Source organism: Physeter macrocephalus, chromosome 20 (assembly GCF_002837175.3).
Source record: "Physeter macrocephalus isolate SW-GA chromosome 20, ASM283717v5, whole genome shotgun sequence".
Lineage (NCBI taxonomy): Eukaryota > Metazoa > Chordata > Mammalia > Artiodactyla > Physeteridae > Physeter > Physeter macrocephalus.
The window spans coordinates 56,531,533-56,545,726 of NC_041233.1; the positions used below are offsets into that span (position 1 = coordinate 56,531,533).

A 14,194-nucleotide genomic window follows, 5' to 3' on the forward strand; every position below is an offset into this window, starting at 1 on the left:
ATGTGGGATCTTCCCAGACCGGGGCGCGAACCCGGTTCCCCTGCATTGGCAGGCAGACGCGCAACCACTGCGCCACCAGGGAAACCCTGATTTTTAAGTGTTAAACTAACCTTATATTCCTAAGATGAACACCTCTTCTTTCTCATGATGTAATAAAACTTGTCTATTTTGCTGGATTTGATTTGCCATTACTTTGTTAGCGATTTTTGTACCTATGTACATGAGGAATATTGGTTTGCAATTTTGTCCTCTGTGTTTGGTTTTAATATCAGGTTTATGACAGCCAGATAAAATAAGTAGGCAAGTGCTCCATTTTTTTTTAATAAAAGTTTTTAAATTTTTAATTAAAAGATTAGTATTATTTTTCCTGAAAAGTTTGATAAAATGCCACAGTGAGACAATCTGATGCCTTCCTTGTGGGAAAATTTTTATTAATTTATCTAATTAAAAAAAGAGTTCTAGAAATGGATAATGGTGATGATTGCACAAAATTGTGATCGTCCTTAATATTATTGACCTGTATATTTAAAAATGGCTAAAATGGTACATTTTATGTATATTTTACCACAATAAAGAAAAAAAACCGCTTAGTTGGTATTTGAAAACGTTACCTCACTTGTATTTGCATTTAAGGTAATTAATGCTTTTATTTATTTATTCTTTGAGATAAATCTTACTATTAATAGTAATGTCTCAGAATCTAGACATTATCTTATGGGGAATTCGTTAAAATAAATCTTTTTCAAAATCTAAAAAAAAGTCTACTGTTCTTTCCTACTAACTACAGAAAACATTAAAAAAATCTATTTAGCACTGAAATTCATTGTTTCAACTTTACTATTTTTTTGCACTAAAAGTCATTGTTTCTATTTTTTTTTTTTTTTTTTTTTTTGCGGTACGCGGGCCGCTCACTGTTGTGGCCTCTCCCGTTGCGGAGCACAGGCTCCGGACGTGCAGGCTCAGCGGCCATGGCTCACGGGCCCAGCCGCTCCGCGGCATGTGGGATCCTCCCGGACCGGGGCACGAACCCGTGTCCCCTGCATTGGCAGGCGGACTCTCAATCACTGCGCCACCAGGGAAGCCCCTCAACTTTACTATTTTTCACTAATTTCAGAGCCATCTATTTCTCTGTATTTTCCCACAGCAGACTATTTGCTTCCATTAACCAACCTTATTGGCCTGCATTCATATATCCTTTAGCTGTGGGGCCACTTGGCTGGGATGCAGCCATAGCCGATGATGGGTTTATGCATGAAGAACCCAGGCATAGGTAGCTTAGGGACTTCATGTATTAATACATTGCTGTATTCCTTCCAGCACTTTCTGTGAAACCAGTGTCCACTGATGCTTACACTCAGTTGTTTGCAAGCATTTGTTTGCAGACATTCCACAATGAGGTAAATTATTGACTTTGAAATGCTTGAAAAGTTAGAACTTTAATGTTTTGGACATTGAAAGCAAGTGAATAAACAGAGTGGACTGGTAAACATGTTGGAAAAGGGAAGTTTTAAAATTACCTAATCAATTTCCCTGCTTAAAAATCTTGAAAGGGGGGCTTCCCCGGTGGCGCAGTGGTTGCGCGTCCGCCTGCCGATGTCAGGGGAACCGGGTTCGCGCCCCGGCCTGGGAGGATCCCAAATGCCGCGGAGCGGCTGGGCCCGTGAGCCATGGCCGCTGAGCCTGCGCGTCCGGAGCCTGTGCTCCGCAACGGGAGAGGCCGCAGCAGAGGGAGGCCCGCATACCACAAAAAAAAAAAAAAAAAAAAAATCTTGAAAGGGTTTTTTAAAAATTTTTGGTTTTTAGACTTTTCCTTTTATTACTAAGGCTTTATGTTTCTAGAGCAGTTTTAGGTTCACAGCAAAATTGAGCAGAAGACACAGAGCTCCCATATACTCCCTTCCTCTCACCATGAAAGTCCTGAACCAGAGTGGTATATTTGCATGTGTATGTCCAGTTGTCCCAGCACCATTTGTTGAAAAGACTGTCTTTTCTCCATACTGCCTTTGTTCCTTTGTCAAAGATCGGTTGACTATATTTATGTGGGTCTATTTCTAGACTCGTTTCTGTCCCACTGATGTACTTGTCTCTTCTTTTGCCAATACCACACTGTCTTGATCACTGTAGTTTTATAATAAGTCTTGAAATTAGGTCATGGCCTCAACTTCATTCTTCACTATTACACTAGCTATTCTGAGTATTTTCTCTCTCCATATATACTTTAGAATCAGTATGTCAGTATTCATAAAATAACTTGTTGGGATTTGATTTGGGATTGCATTGAATCTATAGATCAAGTTAGAAGAAGTAACACCCTGACAATACTGAGTGCTCCTAACCATGAACGTGGACTATCTCTCCATCTATTTAGTTCTTCATTGATTTCTTTCATCAATGTTTTGTAGTTTTCCTCATACAGATCCTGTAGATACATATTTTGTTAGATTTATACCGATTTCATAGTTTGGGGTGCTAATATAAATGGTATTGTGCTTTAAATTTTAAATTCTGAAATGTTTTGCTTGAAAGGTTTATTTCTAACCTTTGGAAAAATCACTGGTATGTAACAAGACTCAGAAGGCCCACCATGATCCTCTTCCCCTCTTGACACCCACCTCACCAGTCTCATTTTTTGGTGCTCCTATTCTCACTAATGTTACACCTGTACTAAACTTTGGTCCATTCCTGGAAGGTTCTTGAACTGAGGTCTTCACGTTATAAGGCTTCACATGTAAGCTTTCATTTTTTAAAGTAACAGCTTTATTGAGATATAATTCACATACAATTCACCCTTTTAAAGTATACAGTTCACTTTGTGTGGACATGTTTTAATTCTTCTGGGTAGATACCTAGAAGCAGAATTGCTGGGTCTTACGGTAACTCTTTGCTTAACATTTTGAGGAACTGTCAAAACATATTCCAAAGTGGCTGTACCATTTTACATTCCTACTAGCAGTGTATGAGGATTCCCATTTCTCCCCATCCTTGCCAACAACTGTTATTGTCTGTCTTTTTTGTTATTGCCATTCCAGTGGGTATAAAGTCCTATCTCATCGTGGTTTTGATTGGCATTTCCCTAATGACTAATGATGTTAAACATCTTTCATGTTCTTATTGGCCATTTGTATATCTTCTCTGAAGAAATGTCTACTGAGATCCTTTGCTCATTAAAAAAAATTTTTGTTGTAAAATTTTTGTTGTTCCCTGTTCTTTAACTGGCTAGCATACCTTCTCATTCTTTATCTCCCCCTTCTCTTTTTTTACACTACCAGTAGTACATTCTTCCCATTTGTATACCCTCCTCATAGTTGGAAGTCTTTGATTAAGGTCTACCTTCCCATGAGACTGTTGATTCTAAGAGAACAAAGACTATACGTCTTATTCACTATTGTTTTGTTCATTGTTGGTTCAATACTTAACACATTTTAGGTTTCCTGGCACATACCAGGCACTTGAACACTTGAATTGTATTTAATTTGATGCTCACATTGTTTCTCCTGTTATGTCAGGAGGGCTGCTGTCTCCACTGAGAAGGTTTTAGGGGTCACCTCCTCTCTGACCATTTGTGCTCCTCTCTTCCTTTGGTTGAGGGTTGTCCCTCAGGATATTAATTCTTGTGCATATCTGAGTTGAATACATCTGCAGAATGACTGCAACTTCCATAGTATGGGAGGAACCCTGCAGTGAAAAACAACATGTTAATTGCCTGCATGGCACTGTTGAGGCATGGGGACCCAGTGAATTGCATTTTAAAATACAATAACATCTGGTGCTCCCATTGCCTGGAACACATTCCACCATTACCATCATTCTCTTCAGTTGCCTGGCTGCCTCCTGTATATCCTTAAAAATGTGGCTCAGATCTGAAGTTGCCTCCTAGAAACCACCAGGCTGTGTTGACCCCCACCTGTACTCCTTGCATCCAGTGTTCTGCCTGCTGTGGTACTTACCATACTATCATACTTGCCTATTTATTTGCTGTACCATCCAAACCACACACCCCTCCACCACAAGGCTAAAAGTCTTTTTTGTTGCCTCAGCAACTAGCACATACTAGATACCCAGGAAATATTTATAGGAAGAAAAGATTTAAAAATACTTGAAGATAAAAAATTGAAATAGCTGGCGTCTTAGTCTGCTCAGGCCGCTATTAACAAAATACCATAAACTGGGTGGCTTAAACAACAAACATTCATTTCTCAGTTTTGGATAATGGGAAGTCCAAGATCAAAGTGGTAGCAGATTTGCTGTCTAGTGAGAGCTCTCCTCTGGTTTGCAGATGGCCTCCTTCTTGTTGTGTCCTCATATGGCCCAGCAAGACATCTCTTCTTATAGGCAGACATCTCATCTACTTCTATTTATGAAGGCTCCACCTTAACAACCTAATTATTGGGTTGGCCAAAAAGTTTCTTCTGTTTTAAAGTAAAAATAAAAGACACATTTTTTCATTTTCGCCAAGAACTTTATTGAACAACGTATTCACCATTTTGTTCCACTACCTTCTGCCATTTTTCAGGCAACTTCATAATTCCATCTTCCTAAAATTTTTTATCTTTTTGAGCAAACAACTATTCCAGATGCCTTTTACAGTCTTCCAGGTAATTGAAATTTTTTCCATTATGAGAATTTTGTAAAGACCGAAATAAATGGAAATCTGAAGGTGCAATGTCTGGTGAATATAGCGGATGAATCAGAACTTCCCAGCCAAGCTGAAACAGTTTTTGCCTGGTCATCAAAGAAACATGCGGTCTTGTGTTATCCTTATGGAAGATTATGTGTTTTTTGTTGACTAACTCCAGAAGCTTTTCGTGGAGTGCTGCTTTCAGTTGGTCTAATTGGGAGCAGTACTTGTTGGAATTAATTGTTTGGTTTTCCAGAAGGAGCTCATAATAGAGGACTCCCTTCCAACCCCACCATATACACAACATCACCTTCTCTGGATGAAGACCAGCCTTTGGGGTGCTTGGTGGTGGTTCATTTCGCTTGCCCCACGATCTCTTCCTTTCCACATTACTGTACAGTATCCACTTTTCATCACCCATCACAATTTGTTTTAAAAATGGAACGTTTTCGGTGCACCACAACTACTGAGCCTGTGCTCTAGAGCCCGCAAGCCACAACTACTGAAGCCCTGCACCTAGAGCCCGTGCTCCACAAGAGAAGCCACTGCAACGAAGAGTGGCCCCCGCTCACCACAACTAGAGAAAAAGCCCGCACACAGCCAAGAAGGCTTTTTTCGCTTAACCTGTGTGGAACCCAAACATCAAAGCGATTAACACAACCAAGCTGGTGCAAATGATTTTCAATGCGTGGTATAATGTTGATTGTTCTAATTAGTGTCTCGATTTGATCGCTATCAACTTCAACTAGTCTGCCCAACCGTGGAGCATCGTCCAGCAAGATATCTCCAACACGAAACTTTGCAAACCACTTTTGACACGTTCAATCAGTCACAGTACCTTCTCCATACACTGCACAAATCTTCTTTTGCGTTTCAGTTGTGTTTTTACCTTTCTTGAAATAATAAAGCATAATATGCCGAAAATGTTGTTTTTCTTCCATCTTCAATATTAAAATGGCTACACAAAAATTCACCAATTTTGATAAGCTTTTCTTCAACGCACGCTGATATCACAGCTGTCACAATACAATCTAACAAAATTGTTTCGAATGAATTTAAAGACAACTAAGCACTACTAGAGCCATCTTATGGAAAAAAGCAAACGAACCTTTTGGCTAACCCAATATCTGTCAAAGGCCCCACCTCCAAATACCATCACATGGAGCATTAGGGCTTCAACATGACTTTTAGGCGAACACATTCAGCCTGTAGCAGATGGAAGGTAGAAAAATGGATAGAAAGAGATAATAGGAGAAAAACATGAAAGGCACTAATTCCAAAGAAACGTGGTAAGGAAAACAAGTAAAATGTCATTCTGAGTTATATAATAATGGACACTTAGGGAGTGAGCAATGAATTAACAGCAAATTAGTTTAAAATGCTTACACAAAGACAAGAGACCAGAGGATAGCCGAGAAGCTGGCCCAGCTTGTTGAGATGTTCCTGGAGGGCTGCGGTTGAAGTTTAACATCCAGCTAGTTTAGGTCACTGCTGCTGAAGACATAATTCAATGTGTGTTTTCTGATGCACTTGTATGTATCAGGCACTGTGCTCTCTGTCCATCACAGGAACTTACAGGCTACTCAGAGACAGAAACATATATCGACTCCAATAGGCTGGGTGAACTAATGCACCCCAACAAACACCACGTGCAAATCACTATTCCAGGTGCATAAACAGATCTTGCTGAACCCACTGAAGAGCTCTGTAAGAATATGTAAACAAGTTCAGAGATATTAGGTAATTTCCCATGGTTACACACTAAGTCCTGACGTGGTCACTCCAGCCTAACTTCTATGTCCTTTTTTCCCCCACTACTCACCTACCTGCCTTTCACATTCATCCTTCTGTTCTTTCACACAACATAACTGACCAACTCATATGGGCCAGGCACTGTGCAAGGCATGAGCAACAGATACCATCCCAGGGAAGAGCATGGTCACAGTCCCTGCTCTCCAGGGAGCTAAACATTTGTGAGAACAGACATTAACAGGTAATGTGAGGCGTGTGGAGTGTTACAAACAGGGAAACGTGGGGTGCTGACCTGAGCAAGCAGTTCCGGAAGACCTCTCTGAAGAAGTGAAGACTCTTTAGGAGTTAGCAAAGTTGGAGCTATAAGGGAGAAAAAGTAGGCCAGGTGGATGGAATAATACATGCAAAAGGACAGAGAGAAGGTACATTCAAGGACCTGGGCTGGAGAGGTCAGTGTGTACACACTTGGGACTTAATCCTAAAGCAGTCAGAAGCCACAATGTCTAATTCACAAAATTCCTTCCCCACAGCAAGAGGCAGAAATCACGTAATTCTAAATCACTTCATTTTAAGACGTACCAAAAGCCTACAGGATAATTAGTTTGAATTAAATTTCCCGGGTTTATAGCCACAGATGTAGGACACTACGGGGTGGGATCCCACAGGAACCCGAGTAAAAGGGCTGCTTTCCCCAGAACTCCCAATTATCAAGCCCTGATGCCCCAACAGCACTGTGAAATTGTCCCCAGGAGGGAATGTTGAGAGCTTGAGCAGAGCAGGTCCAACCCTGGCTCCTGGGTTAACATCTGAATTAGTGAGGTTAATTGTATCATACCATTGCCAGTTATAATTTATACAGTTTGTCTTTTCTCCACCTCAGGATAATGTCCCCTCCCCTCCTCAGTGTAAGTATTTCAGCTCTCAGGCAGTCTCCGAGGGGCACGATGCTCCACATCCTCCCTCTTCCCTCCTCTGCTGCTGGCTGCATCCCACAAGGAATCAAAACACCCCTTGTTAAATTCCGTAAGTCAGGAAAGAATGGAAACCCTGCTTTCAAAATTCTCACACGAGGCTTCTGGGAAGAGTGTAAGGAGAGCATCTGTAGTTAAGTTAAACTAGTAAATAAACTGGCTCCTGAGCTGAAATGGGCTGGACAGCCTGAGGAGCAGGTTAAGCAACAGAGAAAGGAGACATATGGGAAAAACACAAATCACTGATAGTAAAATAATTTTATTTAGTTTCTTTTTAAAAAAAGGTAGCATTTCACATATAAATTTAGACTTCAAGATTACCAAAAGGAACATCCCTGAAGGGGAGGCGGCGGGGGCAGACTCTGAGCCCCAGTGAGCACAGGGAAGCACATTCCATGGAGAGTTTAAGCAGAAGTCCTTTCTTGAGAACTTCACAGTGCTACCTCCCTGTTCCTCAACTCTGCCACCAGAGCCTGTGGTTTGTAAGAAAACCCATATTCATCACTTTGGGGCAACAGCTTTTAGCTCATGGGAATAGGAAACATCTCTAGGAATGAAAGTACAAAGGTCAATGATCCAGATTTCCCACAACAATCATTATTTATATGCAGCAACAATACATGACAGGTAAAGAGTTTATTATATAGTTCCAAAAATCTTTTTAAAAGGGCTAGAGAACACAAAATTCATTCATAAAGAGAATGTATATAATTAAATGAGCAAAAACAAAAAAAATTATTCTTTCCGTATTACAAATGCCTTTATAAGATAAGGCCCCGGGAAAAGACATCAAATCTGGGACTCCTTTCCCGTATTAAGTGTCTGGCACAACCCAGAAGCTGTCATGAGACTGACAGTTAGCTTCAAGGTTTCTAGAAGTGGTCCCATGACACTTCTGTCTGGCTTGAACAGTGTACACAAATGGTGTCGTAAACTCACGCCTAACTACAGGGCACACTGATTCAAGAAAGTTAATCCTAAGATTAAAAAAACGTCCAGATGAAACAGATCTCCCATAGCCACAGGCTAACTCTGTCATCCTCTCATGTAAGTTTAAATCCACTGGCTGCCTAGGAAGTCAGTGGAATAATCCTGATCTCCTAGTTGAGGTGAAAGCTGCGGAACAACTTAGATTTCAGCATCTCAGGGCCAGGAGGGAAGGAGGCAAAGATGACCAAGGGTGCTTTCTAGGTTACTCCTTGATCCACCCGGTGGGCTCCTGATCAGTGTTGAGAAGGAGAACCCGTGGGCCAGTAACCATGGCAGCCCCAGGATCTGACCTTTAGGCAGAGGTACCGGGGCAAATGAATGTACCCCAAATCCAGTTTTAAAAATAAAAACTTCCTGCAGTTATGATACAATACTGTGCAGTGAACAGCTAGCAACTGGATGCTGCTTCTATTTCTGGTTAAAGTCCTGTTCCACTCTTGGCCAGAGCTGAGAGGTGACATAGAAGGAGTTGTCTGAGCCTAAAAACCAGGCACCCTAGTCACACATGGCCTGGGCAGTGACATAGACAGCCATCACCCAGTGGAGGGGTATGTATGGCCCCCAGAGCTTTGGTTCAAAGCAAAGGTTTCATCTCACCCAAAACTTCAAACTAAGCTCTATCTCTGAGCCTACTAATGCAATAAACTAATGATTAGGAATCTCTATGAAGAATCTCTGATTGGGTGGCAAGGTGCATGTCCTAGCAGGCTACCATCTTGACTCTAGGAAAACAAAAAGGTGCAAATCGTATCAAGTAAATAGTTGCTCAAATGGAAGATCATTTCCTGGGGAACTTCAGTGGACTAGATGCTAATCACATGGATGAATGCTGGGACTGGACCCCAAAGAGAAAGCCTGGGTCCTGGCATAATCAGTCTTCTTTACACTTACCACATCCTGGCCGCCTTCTCTTTGACCTCCTATCTCTTGAATGACTGAGCACACATTTCCCCGGGGACCAATGTAAACATTATCCAATAGATCTCAGCTTAGAAAAACATAGCTTTTTAAATATTTAGTGTTTAACATTCCAGTGCAGGCAGTATGTTAGCATCAGACTTTCCCTCATTCATGAGTACCAGTTTAGAAAGGAACACACACAGGATATTTGATAAAACTGCACCTGAAAAGACCATCTGGGTGCCAGACAGCTGGCTCTACCCTGCAATCAGCTGATAAACCAGGACTACCACAGGAAAGGCAGAACAGACGGAGAATGAGTTCTCTGTAAATCTGAAGAGTCGTATAACCATCGTTCCCACTTAACCCCTTGGGCCATATCTTGATATTGGAGAACACTTCCACCTGTTGCATCAACCTGTGCTCTCCTTGTTTTGGATGGGGCTCTCTCCAGAGGGCTCAAGAGCCTCCTTAGAGGGGAGAGAACTTTTTCTTCCAGTCCTAACCTCTGAATATTTCAAAGCACAAGAGGAGTCCACGAACATGCTAGGGATGTTGCTGCCAAAGTAGATCTTACTGTTAGAAGCAATGGCCTGGTACCTTTTGAGCTCCAGATATTCCGGGGTCAATTTGTGCTGTGAGAGGCAAACAAGAGCAAAGGCATCAGAACACTTTGGTGCAATAGTCACTGCTCTCTTTCCTTACACAGATTTTCTCTATTGTTCTCCTGAATATCATTCCTCAACTGTGAATTGCTACCAATGACCCTCTCTCACTTTGAAGTGTGACTATCACATTGACAGCATTTTTCAGAATGGCATAAAACTACTGCCCCTTTCAGCGTAAGGCTCACCTCAATGACAAAGTCTTGACACTGTGCCTGGACAGCTTTTCCCAAGACAGATTTGGATCACTGGTTTGGAAACTGTAATTTCTCATCTTGCCTTCATCTTGACCAAATTCCGTTCGGTTTCTATAGAGTTGTGTCCTCCAATATGTTACGTTTATTTATAAATTTACACTGGATTTCAAAGTACTGACAACTCTTGTTCTGACAACCTACTGTATCTTCAGACTTCTGAATATAGATTATGTTGTTCCTTCCTAAATGGAATAAGTTTAAGCCCTGTCTATACCTTAAATCTTGACTCTAACCTTTCAGATTGCATCATATACCTTAGCAACCTCCTTCGCAACTTTTCCTCTGTTCCACTCTACTGTATAATTAATAGCCTTATAAACCTTGGTCATATCCTTCCCTATATCCTTCCCTTCTCAGACTACTAGGGGTTCTAGCTGACTTTTTTTTCTTTTTTTTTTTCGGTACGCGGGCCTCTCACTGTTGTGGCCTCTCCCGTTGTGGAGCACAGGCTCCAGACACGCAGGCTCAGCGGCCATGGCTCACGGGCCCAGCCGCTCCGCGGCATGTGGGATCCTCCCGGACCGGTGCACGAACCCGTGTCCCCTGCATCTGCAGGTGGATTCTCAACCACTGCGCCACCAGGGAAGCCCTCTAGCTGACTTTTAATTAAATAATTCCTACTAACTAGGTCTGTACTCTCTAGACCTAAAACTTACCCCAGTCCCTATACAAAAATTGTTCACCCACACATCACCCAACTTCCTTTCTCAAATTACCACATATGAAATTCCTCATGACTAGAGTATTTTTTAAATCCAACAAACAAGCAGTACTCAACTGGGGGCATTCGGAAACGTGTGTGTGTGGTGGGGGCCGTGGATTGTTAAAATTGGTGAGCACTACTGACAGTTTAGCAGGCAAGGGCCAGAATGCATGAGATAGTCTTCAACAATGAAAAAGTATCTCACCCCAAGATGCTAAGAATGTCTGCTGAGAAACTCTGCTCTAAACAAGCATCTACCCAAGCATCTACCCAAAAGGTCTACCTGATCTGGGAAGCAATTTTAAATGAACTTTACTCCTCTCCTGTCACTCTTTTCATTTCAGGAGAAGACCTTTAACTTTCCTGATTATTGAGCCCTTATACAGCAGTACAAATGGATGAATTTATGGCATTTGACCTGGGTTTATATATCTGCTTGCTTTTGTCCTAGCTCCCTACTTTTATAAAGAACTATACAAATTCTCTACCCATAGAATGTGCAACATATGTCTTTCCAAGTGACTGGCCGATTCTAGAGGGTGTGATGGTAACTACCCTTCCTGACACTGGATAAAATCACCTCCATCGTGTTAGAACCCCCACAGGGGAAAGCAAAAACTTAACCTATATCACTAGGAGAGTGACACAGAGAGCCAGTCACCTTGTTTGAAGTGGCATATTTGTGTGCGGCATAATACTCAGCATCTGCTTTCGCCTTCTCTCGGGCCAGGAACGCAGCATCTAGTAAGCAAAACAGTCAGGGTGTTTAAAACAGAGCAAAGTTGCAATTTATTTCCTCAGCTGGGTAAGAGTTCAGACTCTACCTTAAGTAGAAGCCCCTTTATCCACTGCTTGATATTCCAATCATTCACTTTACTTTAAAGGCATAAAACAACATTAGCAGTTTTCAAATCCCAGTCGCCAGACAACTCCTTCTCAAAGGGGAATACTCTTGTCAATGTCAAGTTAACTCTCAGCTCGTCTGAACCCACTTCATTTTCCACCTTAAGCTGCAACTTCTTTCCTCCACCCCTCATCACCCAAAGCCTCACACCCCACCCAGGCTCTAGGCTTTAAGTATTAATAATTAAGTCCAGACATGAGAGCTCTGCTCTATTTACCGTACTGTCTCCATCCCCTTCAAATCTGATTCAGAATCAGTTAATGTAGAATGATAGGAAGCATCATCATATAAGCAAAAGAGGTTGAATATTTGGTCTTCAAGACTGTGAGCTAAGAACATCGACATCCCACTATGTGTAATCAAGAGTTTGGGAGCCTCTACGAAAATTAGGGCTTCTTTTTTCCCCAGCTAATTGTTTGGTTATTTTTTTCGTTGACAGGTAGAAAAGAAACTGGTGGTGGTGGGGTTTCTTATCTTGTATATTCTTTAAAACTGATTACTTTGCCTGAGAACAAATAAGCCCCAACTTAAGGATGGAAAATGAAAGGCTGGGTTTCCCATAGTCACAAACCAAACAAAAGAGCTAGATACGCAATGGCAATGAAAAAAAAAATCTGTCTAGAATATCAGGCCAGCTACTTCCTCCAGACCACCCACCATAACCCAGACCCAGTTCAGGATGGTCAGAGCCTCTTTTCTCCCTGAGGTACCTTCAATTTCAGAAATGCGCTTTTCAGTTTCTTTCTCCATCACCTTCTGCTGAAACCGAATTTTTGACACTTGTGCAATCTTCTCTGCTTCTATAATTATATACAAAACAAGACCTTCAAAAACACTTCTCTAGTTCCAGAGGTACTTAGAAACATGAGCACATAGTCTAACACTTAATTATATAAGGTTTTATGGGCTCATTGTTTCATTGTTTTATCTATTCAGACTATAAACAACTCAACAGAAAAAAGGGAATTTATTTCCTACTTCACTGTTCTATTTTGACAGTGCTTGTTTTGTGGGAAGGAAGAGTACAAAAGGTGACAGTTCCAGTCCTTCATGGGATTAAATGGCAATGGTCCACAAGCTAATGGGGAAAAAAAAGATACTTCATGAATGTTCTCAGAACAAAAACAGAGCAACACAAATGTATGGTAACATAGGACAATTATATAATGTGGCAGGAGAAAGAAAGAATAAGGAAGATAAAACAAGGAAGACCGTCTGAAAGAAATCTTAAAGAAAATAATAGACATGACCTAAGAGGACCTGGCAGAAAGTGTAAACAAAAACAAGATATACGAATTAGCATAGCAAGTCGCAGTTGAAGAGGTGATAAAGAGTCAGCTGATAAAAGAAGACAACAAAAAAATTACAGAGAGGGCTGGAAGACCCCTGTTTTGAGTGACAGGCTAAGGAATTTAACTTTAATATATACTCAGGATCAACGGTTACATAACCACCAGGGAAATGATGTGATGAAGGGTTACCAGAGGAGGCGTATTCTGACTACTGTAGAAGATAAAAGAGAAAGCAGGGTAATTCACCTGAGAACGTGAAAACAAGTGTTGGGAGTGAACAAGGGAGCTGCAGCAGGCAATTACATGCAGGGAAAACAAAACATCCTTAGGAAATCTCTGGCCTAACCAAAGGATTCAGGACCAGGGAAGAAAGACTCTAATTATATTTTCAATACCATCACTGCAATTCTTGAAGAACATTCTCAATTCTCTTTTTCAGCCAAAGAAGTTGAATATTTTAACATATCTTCTCCTTGGCCTCTGGAGGAAGTGTATAATGGAAAGAACATTTCCAGGTGGTTTCTTCTTTCCATAAGGCAGGATCCTTTACCAGCTCCTCCAGGGCATACTTCCCTATCTCCCCATCAGCATAAATCAATCTATCACCATACCATCCTAAAAATAGGCTGTGTTCAGCTGGGCTAAAAATTTAGCTATAAGCAGAAACTCAAGATAAAATTTGAATAGAAAGTCAGGAATCTGGAGCCTGCAGCTAGAACCCAGAGAATGGTGTCTCAACATGGGGAACTGATACAGTAATCCCATTTCACACTGTTCTCTGACGTGTGGGCATAAACCAATAAAGAGCATGACCAAACCTCTAGTTCTAGAAAAATGGTGGAGTAGGCTAATGAGAAACCCTTCCAACACCTTAAAATGCTAGATAAAATATAACAAAATTGTTTTCTAATGTATAATTGAGATCATAAGAAAGAATGAGAGATCCTCAAGAGAGATAAGTAAAGAGAGAGCTGAGAGCCTGTATGGTGGCAGCCCTGGGAGTGGTTATTAGACTAGTAAGAGAAAGGGCCTTGGGCTATTGCCCATGCAGGGCCAGGAGATGAGGCCTTGAGATGTTAAAACTGAAATTCCCCTATAAAACCCAAGGACCTGCTAAAGGGCTGTGACTCTACCCACCAGCC

General features: G+C 41.4%; 2 protein-coding genes across 6 annotated transcripts in view; both read right to left on the reverse strand.

Moving 5' to 3' along the window:
* Window positions 1-6,093, reverse strand: part of LOC102978514 (cytochrome P450 2C23-like) — a 39,008-nt gene extending 32,915 nt beyond the window's left edge. The window contains exons 1-2 of one of the 2 annotated variants that reach the window (XM_024121382.3): window positions 6,005-6,093; window positions 3,485-3,675 (exon numbers count right to left, since the gene is read on the reverse strand). The gene's annotated coding sequence lies outside the window, so the exon portion shown is untranslated. Of the gene's footprint in view, window positions 1-3,484; window positions 5,797-6,004 lie in introns of those variants that run through there. The other variant, XM_055080808.1, reaches the window with a different exon arrangement.
* ERLIN1 (ER lipid raft associated 1) overlaps window positions 6,042-14,194 on the reverse strand; it is a 43,295-nt gene continuing 35,142 nt past the window's right edge. For 3 of the 4 annotated variants that reach the window (XM_055080811.1, XM_007117617.3, XM_055080812.1), the window contains 3 exons: window positions 12,471-12,560; window positions 11,518-11,597; window positions 7,585-9,866 (listed from right to left, as the gene is read on the reverse strand). In XM_055080811.1, coding sequence (XP_054936786.1) covers window positions 9,645-9,866; window positions 11,518-11,597; window positions 12,471-12,560 — 392 coding nt within the window. In that variant the 3' untranslated portion in view covers window positions 7,585-9,644. Of the gene's footprint in view, window positions 6,324-6,662; window positions 6,731-7,584; window positions 9,867-11,517; window positions 11,598-12,470; window positions 12,561-14,194 lie in introns of those variants that run through there. The other variant, XM_028481805.2, reaches the window with a different exon arrangement.